A 24,758-nucleotide genomic window follows, 5' to 3' on the forward strand; every position below is an offset into this window, starting at 1 on the left:
TGCACTGCAGGATACATATTTATTCTGTCACAGCAGGCCTGCTGTGTGCGTGTTAAATTGATGAGGATTTCCTGTTTCGTACCCATGCGCCATACCATTTTCCTGTTACTGTAACTCCGGTCGGCGGTGGTAGTTTTGTCATCACAGTGATGATAAACACACGTTGTTTGTCTTGTCGTCTGCATGAAGTGGTTGACCGACATTGCTCGTGTTTTAAACATGCCTCTTGACTCTGGAGGTTCTGGACTCAAATGTGTCACCAAAGTGTCTGAGATTTTCTTTTAACAGTGAGAAATTCAAAACCAGAAGATGCTTTTTTTTCCCTTCTTAATCCAGACTCACAATTTTCACATCTTTTTTTATAGTGTAAAGGGAACTGTTGGTTTGACTGAGTGACTGTCATTAGTTACCTACAGATAAGACAAATAAGGAAAAACAGATTGTTGCACACATCAACATTTGTGTGAACTTCACGAAGAAAGGTAATCATTTTTTTGTAGATTTATCTTCATGTTGCCACTTATACAATCAACACACAAGTTATACCAGAGGAAAATAACTGTGCATGTGCTAAATAATGTGCTAACACATTTCTCAAGATTTTAAACAAATTCCAAGCCAGGCTTACTGTATTTAGGACACACAGAGTTTCTGAGACAGAATTAAAATCGTGTAACAAGCCCTGTGATGAATGTGTTTCATATTCCCTGGTCAGATCATGTGAATTCCAAAACACACAACACGTTTCTCATGACAACATGGGAGATCGGTGTCAGGTGGATTACATGGAATGATGGGATGATGTGTCTTTTTTCCTGCTTGCTGAAGAGCCTGGTGTCCTGATTAAAAATTTCAGCTCCACTGCCTTTCTAATTAATTAGCGAGGCCACTCAGAGGAGCGCTGTGGACCAATTAGTCTCTAGCAAGCCGATGATGCCTATCGCTGCTGCATCACCGTACAGCTGTCGCTCCTTGCTCCGAGGATGGCTAGGGATGGACCCTCAGGTACTTGTACAGGTTCAAACAGCATCATGTTTGTGTGTGTGCATGTGTGTGTGTGTGTGTGTGTGCGTGTGCACTACAGATGCATGCACACTCATAGTGTTCTCACAAAAATAGAAAGAGGTGATTCACAAAGCTACACTTTTAAAGACACAAAAACACAAGATCAGAACATTATTTGCAGACCAAGCTCATCTTTGATTAAAAAGAAACTTATCATGACTCCTTGACTTGAAGAGAATTGCGCATAAGAGATGCAGACAGTGATGGAAAAATGTATTGATTATCAATGAGTCAATACACAGAAGATGAAGACAGAAAAGTTTACATAGTTATAACCGTTTATTTTTCAAGTGGCAGTTACAAGCAGGGTTTTTTTCTGAGAAAATGGCCTTATTTTTGCAAAATTTTGTGATATTTTGAAAAACATTTACCTACATTATTTAGACATAATTTATCTCCATTCGAATATTTTGACAAACAACACGGGAAAAAAATTAAATATTGTGATTTGTTTTGTATAGACTTCTTTTGAGAGATGTTTCGTATACCTTTTCCTCCTTTGAGCTGATTACAAGCTAAGGATTTCTTATTTTAAAATCGTGAATTTACCTTCCCTGTCAAACCTACAGCTGTTCCCAATGTGAGCTGCATGCCTGGGAAAGTCAGAAAGAATGCCATCTAAAGACACACGAAGCTGAACACTTTGATCCCGATCCCCTCCGTAGAAAAGCAGATGAAATAAGATGGACTTGTTCCCATTTCTTGGGTCTTGATGGTGAATTCATCCTGCGTGCTGACCACAGGGATGGGCGGGGAGGTGTCTGCCGTTCTTTCAGAGTGGTGGCAGAGTTTGCTGACTTTGTGAGAACAGGCTAGTTATAAGACCGAGGAAGCTCATTTCCACTTCAAGGGGTCGACTGAAACATGGCATCAGCAGGCCTTTCTGTTAGCTCGCTCCACGCACACGCACACGCACACGTGTCTGCGCTGACGCGTGTGCGTGCGCGTAGCCACACATCGTCGTTACACTCAGGGACCAATGTTTATTTGTACTTGTGTAAAATGCGCTGATACAGTTCTTCTTTGAGACTGAAAAACAGCCAAAAGCTGAAAAAAAAATATTGAACTTCAAACCCCCTCCCCCACAGAGGTGGGTACACATTAATGAACACATCGCATACAAACACACACACACACAAATGTAACGTCCTGCAAATAATTTGCCATCTTTTGCAATTTTAATTTACGTTTGGATTGGCACGTTTATAAATTTAAAAAAAAAAGAAAGAAGAAAAGCGTGTGTGTGTTTGTGCAGCGCAGACACACTTCAGCACGAGTCCCTTTACAAGCGCAGTCGAAAGTGTAGTGGCTGATTAGTATGAGAAGAGGAGATGAATATTGGAGGACTCTCAAGAGTCATCCATGAAACATGGAGAGGATGTCAAAGCATTTTGTTCTCATCTCGTTCATTAGACATTACTCAGGCTAGTGGACGAACATCATACACACAAACACAAAGACAAAAAAAAAAGAAAAAGAAAAGAAAAGGCATGCACGGAAAACAACACTGCTGGAAACAGTTGTAGTTATTAGATCAGCGTGTCTGACATTTTGTCGACATAAGTAATTAATTTATCCTTACTATTGAGAAAGTCCAAAGAGCCCAATTAACATGGCTAATATTGCTGCATGGTGTAAAAACATCTTTTTCTTTTTTTTTTTACTACAGAGGGAATATTCAAATGACTTGCCTTCATTATTCAAATGTATAAGCAAAGTCATCACTGGGGAAAGAGACAAGATGGGATTCACACACACGCAGGAACAAGAAAATAATCAATCTTTTATTTTCTCAAAGCAATCAAATATTCCGCTGGCGTGCTTTTCCTTTATCTCGGGTTTCCTGATTTGTGTCATCTGGGATGTGACAGTTTCTTAAATTTCAAAATCTCGAGATTCTCCCTTGCTATATTGACAAAGAGCCATGTTGCAGTGATAATTGTTCATTATTTGGCAATGTTGACAGCTGGTTTGCGTGTGCTGAGAAGCAGTTGGGCATTTAATTGAAATAAATAAGTAATTGAAAGCTTCAGAGGAGGAGGATTTTTGACTTTTTACAGTCGGTCCGGCACACATGCTCAGACAGGAGGCCAGGCCAAGACTCGCTCGGATGCCAAATCCCACAGCTTTGTAAACAACGCAGTGCAGAAACGGAATTATACAAATAATATTAGAGTGAAAATGTTCATCTCAGAGGCGGCAGTGACGGACGTCTTCTAGTTTATTCCAAGGCTATTTTTTTTTAAACATCGCTATTGTGGTACTGTGTTCTTTATTTTCACATTTCGTTGGGGTATTTGTTTTCTGGTGAACTCGGGGGCCCAACTACTGCAAGGCCTGAGCTCTTGGCTCTACTCTCCCACTCGTATAGCTATAACAAAGTCAATATTACAAAGAGGTAACACATGTTGAGGTATGCTACAGCCAGCCCTGGTGCTGTGATCTGGGATTGGGACAGACACACACACACACACAGACACACACACACACACACACACACACACACACTGCATAAAAGAATGCACGCCTTCAATGTTATGCCTGCAATGTCCCCAACTTTGCAAACCGTGTGTGCGTGTGTGTGCGTGTGTGACTGTGTCTTCAACTTTGTTATGAGTGAACCCAAAGCACTTGTTGGTGTCTGTGCTTTCACATATGTACTGAGAGTGTGTGTGCGTGTGTGTGCGCGTGTGTGCGCTTGTGTTTGTGTGTGTGTGTGTGTGTGTGTGTGTGTGTGTGAGGGCCAGTTTGTTTTGTTTTTTCCCTTACTTCAGCACATCTGAGAGAGCTTTTCTGGAACTCCTGAGCCCTGTCCAAACAAAGATGGCTGAATGTGAGGGATGAAGGGGAGGTGGATCAGGGTGTGTATGCGTGTGTGTGTGTGTGTGTGTGTTCGTGTGTTCGTGTGTGCGTGTGTGTGTGTGTGTGTGTGTGTGTGTGTGTGTTTGAGATTTTTCAAGTAAGCTGGGACCAGAAGGGCCTTGCAAAAAAACCAGGAGGAGGGAGAGAAAACCGAGCCCCTGAGAAAGGCAGCTGGAAACATGGAGACTTGCGGTCTTTCTCCCCCCCCACACACACACACACTCGCTTCTTCACCTCATCCCCCAGCTCTCTCTCCCTTGGTCCAGCTGCACTCAGATGTGTCTGCCTCCCCCCTCCAATTCCCTCCCCCTGCCTCAACCCCGCTCTCCCAAACTCAATGCCACTGCCAAGGAGAGAGAAAGAGGGAGAGTGAGCGAGAGCGTCACAGCTGGTAATACTTACGGCCCATTTTACCACAGAAAAGGCATGAGATTCATTAGGCCAGGGCCCGCATGTTTTGTGCTGAATACTGGCCATGTTATTGTTAGGATGTGGTAAAATTATAAATATGGAGGGGTGAAGAGTATTCGGGGTGTTCAGGGATCTAAGCGAAAGGATAAGAGAGGAGACGATGCTGTGGGAGGAGGAGGAAGAGGAGAAACACGCCACTCATTAACTCCTCTGCCGCAGTCATGTTTCTCATGATTGGGTGGCAATAAAATTTAAAAAAAAAGAAAATCTGTCACAATTTGTCCAAGTTAATGACTCAATGGCACACCAGCTCTCAAGGGCTGGAAGACACGCTAGCATATGTCGAATTAGTCAATAGCTTTATAATTGCAGGAATAAGGATTCCGGCTTCCATCGAATGAAGCCAACTTAGAGGGTCCTGGGAGGGATTTTTGCAATTTAGTCATGTCGATTTCAGAATGGCAATCAAGGAGGCTTTTGGCGGTGCTTTCCCCGCACAGTTCTTGGGTGTCTCTCTTTTGTTTTCCATCTCTCCCCCCCTGTCCTCGCTCCTTTCCTCCCACCTGTTTGAGCTGCTGCGTGTTTTCTTTGTGACCCGTGACTCCGGAGCGGCGTCTAGCCACCACTTCAGCCCTTCTATCTGTGAACTTTGTAAGACAGATAAAGATTAAAACACAGAGACTTTCCTTATGGTCTGCCATCACCCTCCCTCTCCAGTTGTCCCACCACACACACATGCACACACACACACAAACACAAACACACACACACACACACTCGGTGTCCTGCAAAGGCACTCCTCACTTCTCTCCGTCATTATGTGGCTTTGGGAGTGACACACTTGTCACTGCATTGATGTAGCCATTGGTTGAATCCTCTCCTCGTATCTCCCTCCCCTCTCCGTCTGTATCTCTTGAGTCCTTGTTGTCTGTGTCTTTTGCTGACTGAGACCCTAAATACTAATAAAGTAACAGCTTTTCTCGGAGTGTTGTGTCCAAAGAGGAAACTACCGAACTGACTCAGGAGCGGTCCTCTCACTATGCTGGCTAAGGTAAATGCATGCACAAACCTGCAAAGAGCAACAATCTATGGATGCAACGAAGGATTAAGATGCAAGCAGGCGTAGCGTTGGGTTGTGAACAATCTAAATAGAGTAGCTATCGCCGCCGGAGTGTAGTTTGTGCTTTGTTTTTGTGCTCCTACAGTAGTTGGGTGCGCAGGCCCAGGTGTTTACAAGTACACCACAGTGTTGACATGTGTTTGAACAAAGCTCTGAAGACAGAAACAAATATTATTGCCCAATCGTGTGCCTTGAAAAGCAGCCATTCCGTCTGCAGTGTAGCTCAGTTTAGTTTAAAAAAAAACCCCAAAAAAACACGCATGTGTAATCTTAAGATTGCTTACGCACAATTAGCAACGCTTTTTTAGAAGAAAGGAGAAAATAAATAACTATCGCTGATGTAGGAGCAATTCCAGAATTTCTCCAGCTGGGTTAGGTGTGTGTGTGTGTGTGTTTTTGTGTTTGCCACACGAGTCCCACCGCGAGGACTGGGTGATTAAAAAAACGTCAATTTAGGTGAATCTCGGAAGTGCTAGCCTCCTTTCGTCACTCCTGCTCCATATGTGTGAGATTGTGCGTGTCCTGTCGCCCACGCTTCCCGGTAATCACCATGGCGATGTCCCCTCGTGGAGAGGGGTCAGGAGTATGTCTGGGCTTCCGATTAATATCTCTGTTTGTGTTAGAGCGTAGATGAGAAGGAAGGTAAAGAGCAGACGATGTTGATGATCTTCTCTCCCCGTCCTTTATTCCCACCAACCCCTGCTTCTCTCAGCAACTCCTCCTTTTTTCCTGTTACTCCCCTTACTTTTGTCTCAAGTCTCAAGGCAGAAACCAAGCATGTTGTTGCAGCACCGATCCCGTTATTTGCATTTGGTCCGGGGCGTTCAGTCCACAGGTGAGTACAGGTGTCGGGTCTGACAGGAAGTTGTGCTTATCTGGCGCAGGTCGCTCCCTGTGACAGGCTGAAGGTCGGAGTAGATCTCACAATTCATGACAGCGTCTGATTGTCTTTCTTTCTCCTATCCTTAAAGCGTCCACAATGATAAGAATGCCTGCCTGAACAATACAAAGTCTAACAACTTGCACAGTCACATTCAGCTTTCATTGCGAAACAGTTGGTTAATCAACACCAAATTATTTGAGAAATTAGGTTATGGATCTTCTCATTTAAAACTAGTTATGACTGACATTGGTGGGAATTTTTTTTCATTTTTGGAAAATAAACTTTTCAAATCCAAACTGACCAGCTACCAAACGAATCAGATTTCTATTTATTATATGCACAGTAAACACACATGTACTATAAGTTGCTTCATGCAGTAGAAATCGCGGAGATCTAGCCTGACATCTTCTGCACTGCACTTTCTTAACCTTCTTCCCTCCCCTCATCAGCTTTCATCAGCCTCCTCCACCTTTGCTCAGACACCTCTTCCCAGCTTTTCCAATGCACTGGCGTGTCTCACCCCCCCCCCCCCAACCCCTTCAAACCCACTCTTGTGCACCCCTTCCATATCTCATGTCTCTTCCTCCTCGCCTTACCTTCTTTCTCTCGCTCTTTCTCTTGCTCTGTTCCCTCCCTGCCTCCCCTAGCATCCTGCTTTGAACCTGGCCTTGAATCCATGCACCCAGAGGTCTGTCACTGGACAGGTGATTTGATCTCTTGCTGGGGAAATGCTTTGAGGAGAGCTGTGAGGGTCTGGGAACCTTGACTGGGGTCCTCTTCCTGGAACTATGTCTGCACAAAAGATGGGAGAAACTGGTGTTCCCTTGATGCTCCGGTATTTGAACTGAGAGTGTAGTCTGGTGTTAACAGTGGTACCGTTCTCTGTCTATAGGCTCCACGGACTGAGAGCAGGGCATGAGATAGTAAGATCACAGAGTTGTGTTTATGCTACTGTGATATTATTCTCCGTCTTACATTCACAAATCAAAGTCAGCTGCATCATTTTGCCATCCAATACATCAAAAAGCACAATTGAACTAAATGACCGAGATTTTTTTTGTCATTTCGTTGGTAGAAATAACGTCTGTCACTGAGTCAAACCACACAAAAGAAGTAGGACAGTTTGAGGCATAAACTATGATGAACTGTGTTTGTGTTTGATTCTGAATTAATAACACGGGTGTTACATCTGTGTTTGTTAAAGCATGCAGAGCGTGAGTCATGTCTGACCACTGACAAACGTGAAAAGACCCGGCTGGACCCATGGACAACGTTTCAGCTCAGTGTCATCTGGAATGCAGGGGCTGACAGATGACATCACTCACAACTCAAGTTGTTGGACTCATCTTAAGAGCTCCAGATTTATGTTTTCAGTTTGTAATGTCATTGCTGGTCCATTGCTGGTTTCCAACAGAAGAGTCTGTTAGATTTAGATTTTTTTTAAAAAATGTGGCTTTATTTTCCGATGACATTTATACCTGGCCTTTTCAATTTTGCTGCATTCTTGTAGGACCTACTGTCGATACATGTAGGCAAACTTATGTTGCAGGGGAAATTGAAAAATGAATGTTAATATTCATCAGATTTGTACCCAGGTACGTTTTACTGAGCCCGTTTTTGATATATGCTTAACTATCTTCAATTCATTTCAATCCAGCTTTAGTCTTTACGTTATAGTCTAACTTTAAATATCGTAAAAGATTTTTTAGCATATCTTGTCTGACGGTGAATCTTAAATCGGTAGAGTCACAAGCGACATTAATGAGGGGTGCGTGCAAACGGCAGATATGTCCGCTCGGAGAGGAGAGGGGAAGAAGGGAAGAAAAGAGAGGTGTCCCAGGTCTCCGTATGAGTACATGAAAACACATGCTTCTCTTCTCCTTCTGTAATCCACCAGGGACTCACGCCCCATTTGGTTCCCATTAGCATAGCTCTGGTCGCTCTGCCCCATGTCAAAGCCCAGACGCACAGCTGCACAGAGGACAGGGACCTCTGGGCTCTGGGACTGCCATCTGGGGTGTGTGTGTGTGTGTGTGGGGGGGGGGGGGGTTCAAAACCAGAACTGACATGGAGGACAGGAGGGGTTCACAGAGAAGACACAAGTCTCTTCTCTGCAATTGCTCTCCCCTGCATAGTATAAAGATTTTACACTGAAGTCAGAGCGCAAGTGATTAATCGTTGTTTATTTTGTACCACTTTGTAAAGCAAGAAACCTGTTTCAAGTCAAATCCAATGTACAAAATCAAACAAGCAAAAATTAGGCTTGGCATGAGGTATTCACTCCCCTGTATTTTGTGGCGTGCTGAGTCCGACTACAAAGGCTTTTTTTAGTCAGCATGTTTTATTTGTCACCTGTTTCTAATATGGACACTGTGAAGTCCTGATATATCAGACAAAGCCAGGGTCTGTTTTATGACATGCAAAGCTGCTGTGCCTCTTTTCCTACACACGTTGGCTGCACATTTCTGGCAGGAAATTGACAGCATTTCAGCAGCTAACTCATGGATGAGATAATATCTTGTGGATGGAAGAGAGGACAAGATGCTCCCAGTGTTTTACAGTGACCCGAAGCAGAGACAAATTTAAATTTAAAGCTGCTGCTTCGAAGATGAGGCGCACACATGCACACATATGCACACATACGCACGGGGTTTTCATTTAAGTCCCGGCTTTGCTGAAACTACTAAACAAGAAATGTGGTCTGTGACTGTGTGTTAAACATGTTAAAGGTTTCAATTAAAGTAGGAAGAACAATACCCGCCCAGCATCCAGCAGCTGCATGCGCTGACTTTCCATTGTGCGCTGTCACAGGCGGATACTACAAGGCTTTAATGGCACTACGGTCTATTTTTGGGGGGGTTAGGGGCATTTTTTATGACATATGGTTGGAAAAACAACAAGGTGGTAGTAATACATTGTACAGGAAATGAGTTTAGGATCACCTTCAGACTAGCGGAGGCAAAGGCACAATCCTTGCTGATCGCTGCATATGCTGCTCGTCTTTGCATTGGATGCGTTCTCATGGTCTCAGTATTGATCCTGGGCCACGTAGCGTGTCTTTCCCAGTCTGTTTATAATGCTCTTGGACCCGATTACACAAGTCCAGACTGAAGCCATCTTGTTCAGCTCCTCTATCCTGCATTTCTTCAGTCCATCTGTCCCACTAACAGTCTTTTAATTGAGAGTCCTCCCCAGTCTGACGCTGGCCATTGCTGACTGTCAGTGTTTATACAATTGGGCTGGGACAGGGGCTGCAAGCCAAGCAAAACATCCATGAAACATCAAGCCTCCAGCTAAACAAAACCCAGCAGTGAGAGACACACTCTTGAGCCAGATAAGGGCTGAAAATGATGCTTTCTGAAGGCAGCGAGGTTCAGCCGTTGACCACAAGCGGTAACACGGCAGCTGTGAGAGAGTGCCGATTGTTGTCTGGGTCTAATTGCTACAGCATTGTGGGATTTTCTTAACTTGCTCTAACGTTGTAGAAGTTCACTTCCTGATTTATAACGTATCACAAACAGTCGCGCACACACACACACACGTACTCTGTCCTTTCCCTCATCGCTGTCCTCTTTAGTTGCGAGCCAAAGAGGAAACCCTGGCGAGACGCTAGCACAATGACTAATGCTGTGTATCTGGCTGTGCCTCAGATAACGTGGCCTCCTCCCCCCGGCCTGCTGTGACAAATATGTGCAAGAGTAGCGGTGGGATCCGGGCCCAAACTCGTCCCTGACCCAGCCCAGGCCAGACTCACGCTAAACCAGGGCCAAATCCGAGCTGGCCACAGAGTTTTTGATGTGAGAATCGTGAAATTAAGTCTATATAACTTCATATTTCTTTGCCTCCTTTGACTGTCTGCACAGGCAGACGAACTCACATCCGTCATGAAGTTGCTTTTGATGACCTTCTGTGACACATCTGTCTGTTGCCTGTCTTACAAACTCTGTAATCCGTCTGCAATCTTTCATCTTGTTGCGTATGATGAATTTTGATGCCGTCAGATCCCAAGCATCTCCTGCGTTATTTTCCTCTCACGCATTCTGAAGCGATTGTGGAGCAATGCACAAATGAATCCCAAAGAATAACAGACATTTTAACGTCCCCTCCTTTCCCCCCTTTTTTCCTCCCGTCAGTGCTTCCTCGGTTGAGGAAGGCTTGCTGCTTTAATGCTTCTTAATGCTGCTGTCTGCTTAATAGGCGAGATATGAGAGGTGCTGCTAGCCAGTGCAATAAGTCAGTGATTAGAGGGCGCCTTGTCACAGCGGCAGCCTCGCAGACAGTGGCACGCTCTAATTGCTGTATTAGACGCCCCTTAACAATCTTGTCAGCTGTCAGACCTCGACTAAAAAGAAAGAGGTGCATTTTATATTTGTAATTGTTTATTTCCATCTGCCGTTGTTAGTGCTGCTGCACGGAGAGGTAATTAGGAAAGAGTTATGTCGTGTGACATCACAGAGCTAAATTTGGATGCTCCAAATTGGAGTTTGTACAGTTTTTTTCTGCAGGTAAATTCCTTGCGGCAAAACATCTGACATGATATTAACTCACAAATAAAATTATATGACGCGGGTGGCACGGTAACCGCAGAGCAACGTAAGTAGGGCAGCAACAAAGGGCTATTTTTAGTATTAGTAGAATTTTGGGTTTTTTTTTAGCAGAAATAGAAATAGAAAGCCTTTATTGTCACTATACATTGTATAATAAGATTTGGGGCAACTTCTTACAGTGCAATAATTATAAAAGAGTTAAATAAAGAGTAAAATAAAATACAGGTATATACAGTAGGTACGCTTTTCCAATTATTTTCAAAAATGTGTACGCATGGAATATCAAAAAGAGGTCATGCCCAGCACGGCAATATTGCAATTAATCTTCAGATAATTTCTGTGGTTAATGAAGTTATCCTCTTATCTGTGAACTCATACAAAGGCCATTGTGATTCCCTAAAGTTGTAAGTTCTAGGGAAATACTTAGTTACGTAGGTGATAAATGATTTGACAGTTTCTGTCATCTGTTGACATTATTGATAGAACAAGTAGATTTTTTGTGTGTGTGTGTTTTCACTCCGGCTGTAGTTTTAGTATGAATCTAATTTGAAATCAGACAAGCAGAATAATACATTGAATAAGAATGTACAGGTTTTAAACGTGTCTATTTCACCAGAGAGAACCTGTGTGTAAATGTATAGAACAGTGTTGCAAAACGGCGTCACGAACACTGATGTTGCTTCAGAGAGATGGGACATGGGAGTAGACCTACTCAGGCAATCCTGTGTCTGTGGGGTCACCGGTTTGACCCCTGCCATGGCCACTGAACACTCATGAACAGCCATGTCTGCTGTGTAAGGGTCCTCCAGGGGGAAAGCTGAACACACTTATTACCCTTTTCTCTGGATAAGAATGTAAACTCAGCGCATATGTGCGCTGAAAATCACACATATAATCCTCACACACACAGCTGAGATTGCCGTGCCGACACCTGGAGGGCTTAGAAACGGTGTCAAGTGAAGTAATCTCCGTGTTCTGTCTCATTCCATGTCAAACAGTAGTGCGACACGGTTAGAAGTGGCGTAATTTGTGGTTAATCTTGGATTAGCCCATGTTCACTTCGATGCCTCTGGTTACTAATCTGGTTAACAACAACCTGAGGGCAAGCAGGGAGGGATTCTGATTTTATGGTCTCTTAGTAGATGATGAGCAAGGTGAATTTTACATCCAGAATTTTAGGGTATTGGTCTAATCCTCAGCGCTTTGGTTAAATACCAGATTGTGGATTAATACAGGCTGGCTGGTGTGTGAACACAGGAGCAGAAATGTGACAGTGCATTGATTTCAGTTGTGCGATGATTCTTTTTTATCTGATTGTGCTGACTTTAACATTGTGAAATGTAGGTTTGCTGGACTCCAAACTATGACCGTCCTCATGAAGGACAGTGTCACATAATTGTGACACCATTACCTCATGAGAAATATAGAACAACAATTTGAGATAACACATTTAGTGCGCATTGTAAAATCATAAAGATCCACGCTCTGTTCATTGGGCTTTGCTACGAGGACGAGCAACTTCTTTGTCTCTGTCCTGTTTTGGGTTTTTTATTTTTGGGGGTGGGGGGGTGTTATTTATTTCTACAGATAGTGTCATCAAATTGTGGTCTGGCTTGTTTCCTCTGAACCAATTTTCAAAATTAATAGGAAGCAACTCACAGAACTCATCTTGCACACTTACCGCCTACTTCCCGAGTCTTGCATTTCTGATATTTTTATTCAATTTTGGTGATTAGACTTTTTTTTTTTTTCTGTACAAACTAAATAATTCCCCTACAGTCACTTGGTCTGAATCACCGTTAGATGAACCAAATATAAAATAGTCACCTGTGGTGTATTTATGGTTTTTTATGTCATGTTACAGACTTGTAATGAAATGGAAACACAGTATGTGATAAAAGAACAGATATAACCCCCCCCCCTACAAGCAACATTTCTTGCGCCATTCTTTGTAGGGGCTACAAATTCGCATTTGGCAGTTTAGGCTGCAGAAGTGTTACTATCTTTACTTGCCTATTCATCTTGATAATGTAAAAAAATGTCTGATAAACAAAGACCTGCCAATGCTTATCAAGATTCATGTTCCTCCTTTCTTTTTTATCCACTCACTTCTTTCTTTCTGTTTTCTATTTTCTCCACGTCAGATAAAAATTTACGGCTCCCAGCTGTTGCACTCATTTGAATGATAAAGCTGTATTCATCTGTGCGGATTTCTGTGTGTGTCATACGTTCTCTCTGTGCTGTAAAAAAAAACAAACACAAAAAACCTCTTTATTGTTTGAAGAGTATGAAACATCTGAGAAGATCAAACTGCCTCCTGGAGAAAGTACCTGAGTTTTTAACAGCCCTTAGTGAGGGCTTAAGGCGAGGAATCGTGCTGTACCAAGCTGACCTCGTCAAAGTCTGGACACTTAACCTCTCACTGCTAAAAGCTTTCCGGGGTCAGACTAAGTGCAGTGCCGGCGTTGAGTAATAGATCCTCCGTCATAACAAGTTACATTTTTGTGTTTTCAAGAAGGGAAGTCTTTTGTCAGTTTACATGAACACATAAATCACAGAGCAGAGGCAGAGTCTCACACTGTAATGAGAAAAGAGTTGGCAAATTAGGTGTGTGAGAGTTATTCATTGCTGCTGCGACTGCTAACGTGTTCAACCGGAAACACGGTGACCTCCTGAATCATAACCTGAAGTAAAACTGAGTGAATGGAAGAATTGTGTGTTTCTGTTTTTATTCACACACCAATATGCAGCAGCTATAACAATATATTAATGATGACAATATAGTATGTTTAAATCAATAAAACAGTTCAGGCAGGTGTCTTGTCATTTTGTTATCACACAGTTTGAGATAAATGCTTGTTTCTTCTTCTAAAATAGATTTGCGGTTTAAAATGATGATGTTATCACTCTAGGAGTGTATCCCAGATGTTTGACCCCCAGGACAAGGGGAAGATGCAGAATGTTAAAATTAGATAAACGTACAGGAGGGCTGTGGGGATTTCTTCTGTGTAATAATTCTTCTCGACTGTTTCCTCTTACTTTTATGCATGACTGCTCATTCTCTACTTTTACTTTATGCTCCTTCCTTTATACACAAGCTGTGATTAACACAAATTTGCCTCTGTTTATCTGCTGTGTCTCTGCAGGCCATTCGCTGTACACTGGTGAACTGCACATGTGAGTGTTTCCAGCCGGGGAAGATTCACCTACGGACATGTGACCAGTGCAAACATGGCTGGGTAGCGCATGGTGAGCAACTTTATTGGAGTTCGTCCTTTCACACCTCACGGTTTGAATGTTCTGCATTGTCTTTTCCTCTCATGTGGTGGTGAAAGCACAAGGTTCCAATTTTCCTTTCTTTTTTTTTTTTTAACAAATTTTCCACAGTGGATGTTTTTGTTTGCTTCTGTTTTTTTTTTTTTTCCTCCTTCGCTTTGAGAGTCTTGTTTTTTTTTGCGCCTCTGATCGAGCAAAAGGGGTAAACAAAAAAACACAACCACGACAGAGAAGCGAGAGACCACACGTTAGGAGTGTTTCATGCAGGCATTAAAGAAAAAGGGAGAGAAGGCAGGAAAAGTATAAGGAGCAGGAGGAGGGGAGGAAAGAAAAAAGAAAACACCTGTTTGGCGTGTGTTCGCACAAGAACAGGTCATGGGCCCGGATCGCGCAGGACCCCACTGACTATTTTTTAATCTCTCCCTCTGAACTGTCAGGCACCAATCTCTTCTCTCCCCCCACTTTTCATTTCATGTCGGCGTTGGCAGGGACTCTGACAAGTAGTTCTTCATTTTTTATTATGTTCGTGTCTGGCTGATCTGTGTTGTCAGGCAAAACCCTCGTCAGCAGGAAAAAGCCATCCGAGGATCAGAGAGAGACCCAACCAGGTGTCACCCAGACAGGCAGGGAACGAGGGGAGGGAGAGGGAGAGATGGGTAAGAGGTAAGGGAGGAAGAAAGAGAGAGTCGACCAGGTGTCGCACAGACAGCCAGAGAGGAGGGAGAGGTCGCGGAGGTTGCGATGAAGGGGGAGGAATAACAAATCGGCCTTGCAAGATTCACAAATTTTTTTCAGCTCACGTATGTCAAACTGACGGCACACAGGCTCCTCTGTCCCGTTGTTGAAGTTTGTTGCGGCTGAATGCATCCAAAAAAACACGACAAATACCACATGCTAAGAAAAAAAAAGCACTTCCACCTGTTCTGCATGGGTGTTTGGGTAAAGTCTGCTGCAACATTTCACTATCAGTCGAAGATAATGCAGAGAAGGACTCCAGCAGATGGATGCAAGTACGTTATCAAGTAGCATCAGGGATAAATGACGTATTTGAGCATCAATAAAGCAGGAATTAATATCGAATTTCTCATCTTATTTTCTTTAATTAACACGAGAAGCACGATGACCAATTCACTAGTATATTTGCTCCTGCAGATTAATATCAGTAAACGTAAATCCATCCGAGCCCCTGCCTTTGAAACTAAACTCAGCTGCACGTAATTCATCTGAACACACACCCGATCAGCCACCCACAGAAAGAATTAAGGACCGAAACAAAAAAAAAAGAAAAGTGGATGTACTGCAGGTTTAGATGGAGATGGAGACATAAGAAGCAAATAAAAATGGAGATGCAAAGCCATCGTAAATGTGCAGGAGCGAGAGATTAGATTAAATAGAAAGAATGGCACATAATTACATTAATGTCATTGCTTTTATCTGATTGATATGCTATTATCAACTAGTGCTGACGGCGCAGTAGCCTCTGAAGATGGGAGATGAACCTGATAGTCATTAACTGTGCCTGTGTATGGGTGTGCAAGCATTTGTGTGTCTGTGTGTGTCTGTGCGTGTGTGTGTGTGTGTGCCATTTGATTCACTCTCCCCCCCCCCATGTGCTCAACCAAACAGCTCTGGACAAGCTCAGCACCCAGCACCTGTACCACCCGACCCAGGTGGAGATCGTTCAGTCCAATGTGGTGTTTGACATCAGCAGCCTGATGCTATACGGCACGCAGGCCGTCCCCGTCAGGCTCAAGATCCTCCTCGACCGCCTCTTCTCCGTGCTGAAACAGGAGGAGGTTCTGCACATCCTGCACGGCCTGGGCTGGACTCTTCGAGACTACGTCAGGGGCTACATACTGCAGGTCAGTGAGCGACTGCATTAAAATGCATCAAGTGGATTTAATCTACATGTCAAGACCGGGTACCTGTGGTACCTCCTCTCTGTTGATACACTGATGTACCCCTGCTATCACAACCTTTACTTACTCTCTAATTGCAGCTAGTCTTGCAGTTATTTTGAGAGGTATTGATGAAAAAGGACAATAATGACAATTTAGGCCACTTCATTCCCATTGAATGCCCATTTTCTCCTCACTTTCCTGCTATTTCTTCTACTTCAGTCTGCCCTGTTTCTCTGACCCATCAACACCATGACCCTCTGCTGGAAAAAGACAAGGATTAGAGAAAAAAAAAATGGAGAAAATGTCACGCTAGCAAACTATAAAACCGCTGTAGTGTATTTCCTCTCTCCTTCCATTCTTCCCTCCACCACTCCCTCCCAAATAATTGCAGTCAGACACATTTCTCAATCAAAGGTATAGAGGTTGTGGTGTTGAAACCCAAACCAAAGTGTTCCTGAATGAATTAGCTAAGAGCAAGCGAACATGTGGATGTGGTTAGCGCTTGCTGTGCACGTGCATGTGTGTGTGTGTGTGTACATGTGTGTGCATGTGTGTGTGTGTGTGCGTACGTGTATTTGTTGTGTGCACATGTGCTTATCTGTATGCATATGTAGTTTAGTGTTCCAACAGTGTAAGTGGAACAGCATGGTGAGGAGAGCGTGGTTTGTATGTGGAAATAGCTTCTGTGAGTAAAACGCACACAGATCTAGTCCCTTTCTCTTTAAGTCACACACACACACACGCACGCATACACGCACGCATACATGCACGCACGCACGCACACACACACACACACACACGAAACACTACTCAAGCAAAAATGAAAACATTTTTGTGTATGTTAGTGACAAAGACGTGAGTGTTGGGAATATAGAAAACACGAAAGGCGATAAAAATCAGTGATATAAAATAAAATGAAATATGATATAATCTCCTGTCATTAAAGATGCTCTTAATTCAGAAATTATAGATGCATTTATGCACTTTATATAAAGATATGTCTGAAGTGTTTCTAGCCTAATTATATTTAAAATTGTTTTTATTATCAAAAAACCTGTGCAGTATATGATCAAATGCTCATTTGAATAAAATCTTGAATAGTAAATTATTGTTTTACTCCAAAAAAAAAAAAAAAGTGCTAAATTTTAAATATTACAGCACACTGTGGTGAAACAGCAAAGTTTCAAAGCTTCTGTGTTTGAATTATCGACCAAAATTATTAGGTAAAAAACACTCAAACTTTAACTGTAACATTTTCTGAAAAACCAGAGTGAAATTTTTTAAATCTTCAGTGTGAGAAAGCCTCATTTTGTGTCCCCACTGGAGCGTCGTTGTTCCCACAACTGAAGCCTCTGTGTTTATATCAGCTGGTTCTAATAGTCAGCTGGTGAGAGCATCGTTGCTCAACTGCTCAGTCTCATGTCACGCTACTGGCTAAATCCTCTAGATCTCCTCAGATGGGTTTCAAAGGGGCCGCGGCCGCAGAGAAACAGCCAGTCACTTAAAGGACAGTTAGTAGTCATTGTACGGCCCTATTAGCCTGTAAGTAGCTATGAAATTCAATCATCTTCTCCGAGCCTCCGGGCAATGCTTTGTGTCAGGGGTGTGTTCCCCACCGCTAGGCTGAGGTAAATGAGAGATAAAAAGAGGAAAACTGAACTGCAGATGATAGGTAATAAGTTGTCTTTTTGATAACGATGTCAGGGGACATTATTGGCTGATAAATGACTTCATTGTGAGAAAATTTTCACCAATTTAGGATTTGAATGAAGACATTTAGGCCACAAGAAAAATTGTGTATGGGTGTCCGTGATGCGCTAGAGAACTGAGGACACTGAACCGACAGGATACCAGCGGCTTCCCCGATGCCTGACCGCTGGTAGCATGCAGTGTAGGAGGGAGGAAAACACACACACACACACACACACACACACACACACACACACACACACACGCATGCACACAAATTTCCATTTGAGCAAAACCCGTGAAAACAGACGCACCCTGGACCCACCTGTTTTTACGTGCCCACTCTTTCTTTATGTGTGCATTCATTTAAAGGACACTAGCAAGCAAGCAAAGTACAGAAATCACATATTATTACACCACCTTCATGACTTTTTATTCTTTCTTGGGACACCCACTGATTTGTGTCCCATCTGAGAGATGCCGAACAATTCGGCGCCCTACTTTTTAATCCTCCCCTTCTCCTGATGAGGATATTTTGTGCCGCTGCACCAGAATAACCACAAACAAGTCATTCTGGGGTTCATCTGTTGACATGTCCTCATTAGCATTTATGAGATATCATCATTATCACCATTGTAACACAGTAAGAATCAAACTCACATGCTCCTTAGATGAGTAAACTGAAAATATACTTGTCGACTATTTTTAGTTTGTTGTAATTTATTACTTCACATCAAATTAATGATTAACTTTCCCCTCCTCCGTCCTCTCCGCTGGTCAAAAGGAATACGCTGTAGAGGTGTGACTAAAAACGCATACACTCTTCAATTTACTTTTTATAATGGCTCCTTAAACTGAAGAAATGAATCAATATTATTCAAAGCTCAGTGGCTGATCTGGCGGTCGGAATGTTGATTTGTAAAGGAGACGAATTATACGTGACATCAATAACCATTAAAATGAATGAGCGTCTTTCTCTCCATCTCTTCCTTATATGAAGAGACGATCTGTTGCTTGACCTTGAGTCCACAAACTGCTTTCTTGCAGTATTAACACACTTTGTGCACCCTGGAGTCTGCGCCTATAGTATTTCCATAAATGCTTGATAAAGGAATTATTTTTTCATATCATGGAGGGACTTCTGTAGGGTTGAGCAGGTCCAGCATGTCAGGTTTGATAGAGTGTATAATATAAAAAAAAACATGAAAATCAGCAAAAATTAATAAAACGTTCAACCCTTGCCCTGCTCCCTCTCCTCTATCCTTCTTATTCCCTTGATTTCGAGTTCAATCCGACGCATTACTTGAACAACACAGACATGTTTATTCCTTGCCAGAATTCCCTGCCCTTCACTTTGGCAGGACTTCTCCCTTATCCATTCCTAAGCCCGGCATCCTTCCCTCCTTGCCTCTGCTCATCCCTCTCTCCTCTCCCATGGTTGTTTCCAGACAGACCCACAGCCAATGTGCACCAGATGCCCCTCCGACTCCACGCCATCCCCACAGCTTGTCACTGCTCACCTCTCAGTTTGATGCAGACAGATGGAATTGCTATCAGTACCGGCCTCCTCCCTTCCCTCCCCATCCACCACCACCACCCACCTCAGTCTCCCACACTCCGCACTGTCTAGTTTGTCGTCCTCTTTCTTATCCCTTACCAAGTGAAAAATAAGTAGACACAGAGAGAATGAGTGGAAAGAGAAAGCGAGAGAGAGATAGACGTTGCTTTTGCAGCCAACATGTGGGCCGAAGCCCAGGGTTTTCCTGAACGGTATTCTCAGTAATGTTCTGTCCTTGTAGAACATTGGGCTGCCTCCACTTTTATGAGATGTGGTTTTCCTGACTCCACACAGCTTCCAGGAGACCCAGATGGAACCACTAACAACCCCCACCACTGCCACACAACCACACACACACACACACACACACACACACACACACACACACACACGCACGGCATACACACAAACAACCTTAACCCTAATTGCGCACGCACTCTGAGGAATGATTATTCAAACTATCAGGCACACACACACACACACACACACACACACACACACACACACTCGGCCACAAAATCATACTTGTCTAAAGCGACGGCCTTCCAAAATAGGTTTTGTTTCAGTGGCCTCAGGATGGAAGTGGATTATTAATGCAGCAAAATATCTCCCTTCCATTTGTCTCCTCTTTGGTAAATAGAGTTTCTCCAGTGAGCGTTTGAAGAAGTTATTTTCTTGCATTCTTGAGCTGCAGCAGGATGGTAGGCTGCCTTAAAAAAAAAAAAGAAAAAGAAGAAAAAAAAAGAAGCTCAACCTGCAACTGTAATGTCATACATGTGTAGTTGCGTATTTGGAATATGAGACGTAATTACATAAATTAGGGTGGAACAAGCGTTTGTGTGAGACAGGAAACCATTTCCAGTTGCAGGTGGGCTCTGAAGCCTCCGTAAAGGCACTACATGAACTCCCTGTGCCGGTTTGAAGAGGTATTTATTGATTTTAAGTCACATTTCAAACTTTCTTTCTTCTTTCCCTTCCCTCCTCCTCACCACTGCTCTCCCCAGCCTTCACTTTCTGTCTCTCACTCTGTCAGCTGTGAAGGGCACCACAACTCTTGATCCTCGCCTCAGAAACTTCCATTTTAGGTAGTTGGACTACGTGCAACAACATTTTTTGAACGCAATCCCCTTCTCCAATCTCATCCATACGGCACACTTGTAACCTCTATTTTCCTTCTGTCCTCCCTCTCCACCCTCCATCACCTCCCAGTGCCTCCCCTTCTTTCAGAACCTGTTTTCTGTTATCACAACTTAATGCCTCACCCTGGGAGATGGACGGGGGAGAAAGCATTCTCCTAAGGTGGAAATTTATACGTTCATATGGTTATGATTTGGTGGGGAGGTCAGGCTCCATTTTTGCTGAAAGGCTTATGGTTGGCTCTGCTGGCTGTTCTGGACTCCAAGCACTTCAAAGAGGCCCGGTGTACTGAATCAAGGTGATTCTCACCCCCCTCAACACACTCAGACACACACACACACACACACATACACACACACACACACTTATCCTGACTAGTGCTCTTAGGATTGTCTTCTTCCTTCTCATTCTCAGTCGCTCACCTCTAAGTAACAGATAAAAAGGTATGATTTCAGATTAGAGGATCAGTCCGACGGAGGTAGAGACGTCGTATCAGCGACTACCGTTTCATAGCGTAGCCAGAGCTTCATTATATAAAAAATATTGAAATCCAGCAAAAATATAATACCGCAAAAAACTGAATCACAAAATCATGTAATGTTTGAAGGAATCTTGTGCCTCCTCTCTGTCACTTCTCACAGCTTCCAAGGCTCACGGCCAGCTACTTACACAAGTCGTGGCCATGCCAAATCCTCAGACCTTTTGAATCCTGAACCCGAGCCTCAAATGAATTCAAGCTGGAGAACCAAGGTTACGAACAGGTTACACTGTATGCAGGAATTTGGGAAATAATTCCCCTTATATTGGGTTTGGAAGGTAGTCTGATTTTTGCCATAGATGCTACAAGGCCTCACAAGCCGCTGCAAGTTTAAGGCTATGAAGAAAATAATAGTTATAAAAAAATGGCATGAAATCAATTTGTCTGTTTTGTTTTATATACTTATAACACCTTCACACACAGCCCCGTGGAGTTCAAGAAGAAAATAGCTACTAAAGAGTGAAAATAATTTTTTTTTTTAGAGGTAATCTCTTCATTGCTCAAGGTCTTCTGTGTTGAGCTACACTGTTTTGTGTTTCTATGACGACACAAAGGCCTGAGGTGAAGTCTGGCCGACTGACTGGTACTGATCATTTTTGTCAGATGGGTTTCAAGATGTTCAGGTAATATCAGGACTGAAGCGATAAGACAGAAGCATGTGTCTTCACTTCCAGCGCATGATCAGAAGTTTGTCTTTGACATGTGACCCTTTTACATTATTATACCCTAGTTTTTAAAGCCCCAACTTTATACCATCCCTAGATCTTCAGTACAAAAAAAACCCCTGTGCTGTATTCTTTATGTCTCTCATCTCTGTATTTTTCAAATAACTCAAATCAGGCACTCACTGTGGTTCAACTGTCGTCCAATTCATAAATGTTTAATGTCTCATCTACCTTTTTTTTTAACTGCAGGCATGCACATAGACACACACACACACGAACACACACACTTACTGTGTCCTGACATTACAATAATATTCTGATATCATCTTAAATCCTGGTATAAACACTGTAGTTTTTATTTAAAGGAGTTTGCTTTGAATGTTAACCTTTATTATTATCATCATGTTAGTACACTCAGACCCAGCCTGTAGTTGCAGTTCATATAATGAGGTGTAGGATCATGGATGCTGCCTCAAAGAACATGATAAAGTGCGAATACACACGGCGATTTCTTCTCAGGAGACGTTTAAGTAATTACACCGCATTTGGAAATCACTTTAATGCATCCATTACATGCTTGGTGGTCACATGTATATTTCAAAATGTTATTCTAACTTAAGATGAGTGACCTCACATTTGGTCAAATTTAAAGATCATGAATATTCTTCCCCTTAGTGTATGAGAGTGAGAGTGCATGAGTACATGAGTGCATGCATATGTGTGTGTGTGCGTGCGTGCGTCTGTGTGTGTGTGTGTGTGTGTGCACTGTATGTGCAAAGGTTTCATTAGTAACATTTTATTTGTGAGTTAACATGCATGTAGAGAGCAAACATGCGAGGTGAAAATGATATGATTAACATACATGCTCAGGTCTAGAGGCTCCCATGGGAACCGCATTGGGGTTGGATCAAGCTACACTCCTCTAGGGTAAACACACACACATACACACACGCATATACACACACACACACACACACACACCTTACACGAGCATCACCAGCTTTGCCATTTCCTTGTGACTTCAAAGGATCACATCCAATCCTCAAGCTTGAATCCAGAGACGTTTGTTTGCTTCCCCACCATCTCTTGCCAGGGTCTCCGCCACACTGGCCAGAAGCAGCATCTCCGTCCACCTAGTGGAAACTAAGTGAAGAGAATGAGACACCAGTGCTTTTCTTCTCCTTTCTCAGTGCCATTGCTATATCTTAATCATTATAAAAAGGAATATTCTGCCTGTAGTAAGGGGGTGCTCTCTTCCTTCTGATCCCCTCTGAAAACTGTTTCCCTCTTGTCCTCTCCTGCTTTCTGTGATCAGTGTAATGGGATCTCTGGTTCTCTCAATGCACATTTGCCTTTCTCTTTCTACCCAGTGTCCATGCACCAGGAGAATTCCCTCTACAGGTCCTTTCTGCTGCCCCGGTGCAGCTGAAGCCCCCCCATGAGAGACTCTCATAGTCAGTCGGAAGCTCTAATTGAAATTGGAGATCCACCGGCCTGCTTGTCAGGAATTTTTATTTACCCCTGCAAGACTTTACTTTTCAAAGAGGGACGTGTTATAATTGCCCCCTCAAATGGAATCCCTCTCTTTCTCTCGACATCCCTCACTCAATATATCCTTTTCCATAAGTTATAATATCCTGTCTCGCCTGCATTGGAAGAAGGAAATGACTTCTGAATAGTGAAGTGGCGTTTCAGGAGGCTACAGGGGTTTGTTGCTGAAGAGGGAAATTGAATTTTACTTCAAGGTCAGTGACACTAATGACAGTGAGGGGAGGTGTTGATCTTGCACAGCTCCAGTTCGTGTAGCAGCACCCGACGGTATCGATTGGCACAGGGAGATTCAAGTCCTGCATTGATTGTCACAGTGAATTATTTGGGACCGTGGCGGAAATCACTGGAGTGGCGTAAGTGGTGATTGGAGACTGGAGTCAGTCTCTGGGGTCAAAACATGAAGTTAAACTTAACAAACAATAAATGTTACACAAATGGAAACACGCCGTTAACAAACAGCCGCCTCGCTGAAGCATTTTGTTTCACAAATACAAAATGTGATCAGTGTTCTACGATGTTTCAGAAACAAATACACAACTTCTTACAAGTGTAATTTAAACATAAAATCCACACATACTTTCTAGATTTCCTCACATTTTGAGTTCTTTGCCCTCCATAACAACAGGTGGCGCCATCAGTAAGGCGGTTGAGTCTAGAGTCTGTTAAAAGGTAATATTAGCTCCACATATATTTCTACAAATAAATGACTGTTTCACACAAAATCAGACAAATGTAAATCTCAACAGGGCCTAGAGAATGAACAGAACTGAGAAACGCAATACGTAAATGTCCCGACCTTCCCCTTTTCTTTATGACTGAAGCTCAACACAGCAAATGAAAGTACAGAACACCCCTTGAGAAACGTACACTCACACTCATTTATGCAACACCTTCCAAGGGTTAAATTCTACATCCACCTGAACACACACTCATGCTCAGAATGTGATTTTTATCCAATCAACTTTCATGATTCACTGCTGCTTGTATGCAAGACGGTTAGTTATGGGTTTGTGCCCTGCAGTGTGAGCGAATGTGTGTCACTTCCCCCACAAATGGAAACATTTAGACACTGAAGTGTATCCTGAGGTGAGAGCTGTAGAAGCTCTCACTCATAAAGTAGCAGGGAGGCAGCCAGTGGAGGAAATGAGCTAGGCAGACTGGTGGAGGGAGAGGAGCCTGACACATAGTGAAGGACCTCACACACACACACACACACACACACTAATGAGCCACACACCGGTGACTGCTATGGTTGTGCCCCATGACAATCACCGTCTCGTCTTTTAAACCGGTGGTTCCAGCTGTGTTTGACTTCCTTTGTTTTTTGGGGGTGGGGTTGAGGGGGGTGTTTACTGTGACATCTCCAGCAGAGCAGACACATCTTCTGCTGCACCTCCAAGTTGTGTAATAGAAGACCAAACGGTTATGAACCATTTCTGGACAGGCATACCAGTAGAAGTTCGCCAGATAGCAGAAAAGAAGAGGGTCGCTCACTGAAACATCAATTTTGATTCCTTTCATTTAACAAAATGTCAGTTTGTTGTAAACCCCATCA

At 43.1% G+C, this 24,758-nt stretch overlaps 1 protein-coding gene across 5 annotated transcripts in view; it reads left to right on the forward strand.

Annotated features, from left to right (window-relative positions):
- The window catches only part of bnc2 (basonuclin zinc finger protein 2), a 151,661-nt gene that overhangs the window by 94,700 nt on the left and 32,203 nt on the right, over positions 1 to 24,758 (forward strand). For all 5 annotated transcript variants that reach the window (XM_068321581.1, XM_068321583.1, XM_068321585.1 and 2 more), the window contains 2 exons: positions 14,035 to 14,137; positions 15,791 to 16,026. In XM_068321581.1, coding sequence (XP_068177682.1) covers positions 14,035 to 14,137; positions 15,791 to 16,026 — 339 coding nt within the window. The remainder of the gene's footprint in view (positions 1 to 14,034; positions 14,138 to 15,790; positions 16,027 to 24,758) is intronic.

The sequence above is a fragment of the Antennarius striatus genome, chromosome 8 (genome assembly GCF_040054535.1).
Source record: "Antennarius striatus isolate MH-2024 chromosome 8, ASM4005453v1, whole genome shotgun sequence".
Lineage (NCBI taxonomy): Eukaryota > Metazoa > Chordata > Actinopteri > Lophiiformes > Antennariidae > Antennarius > Antennarius striatus.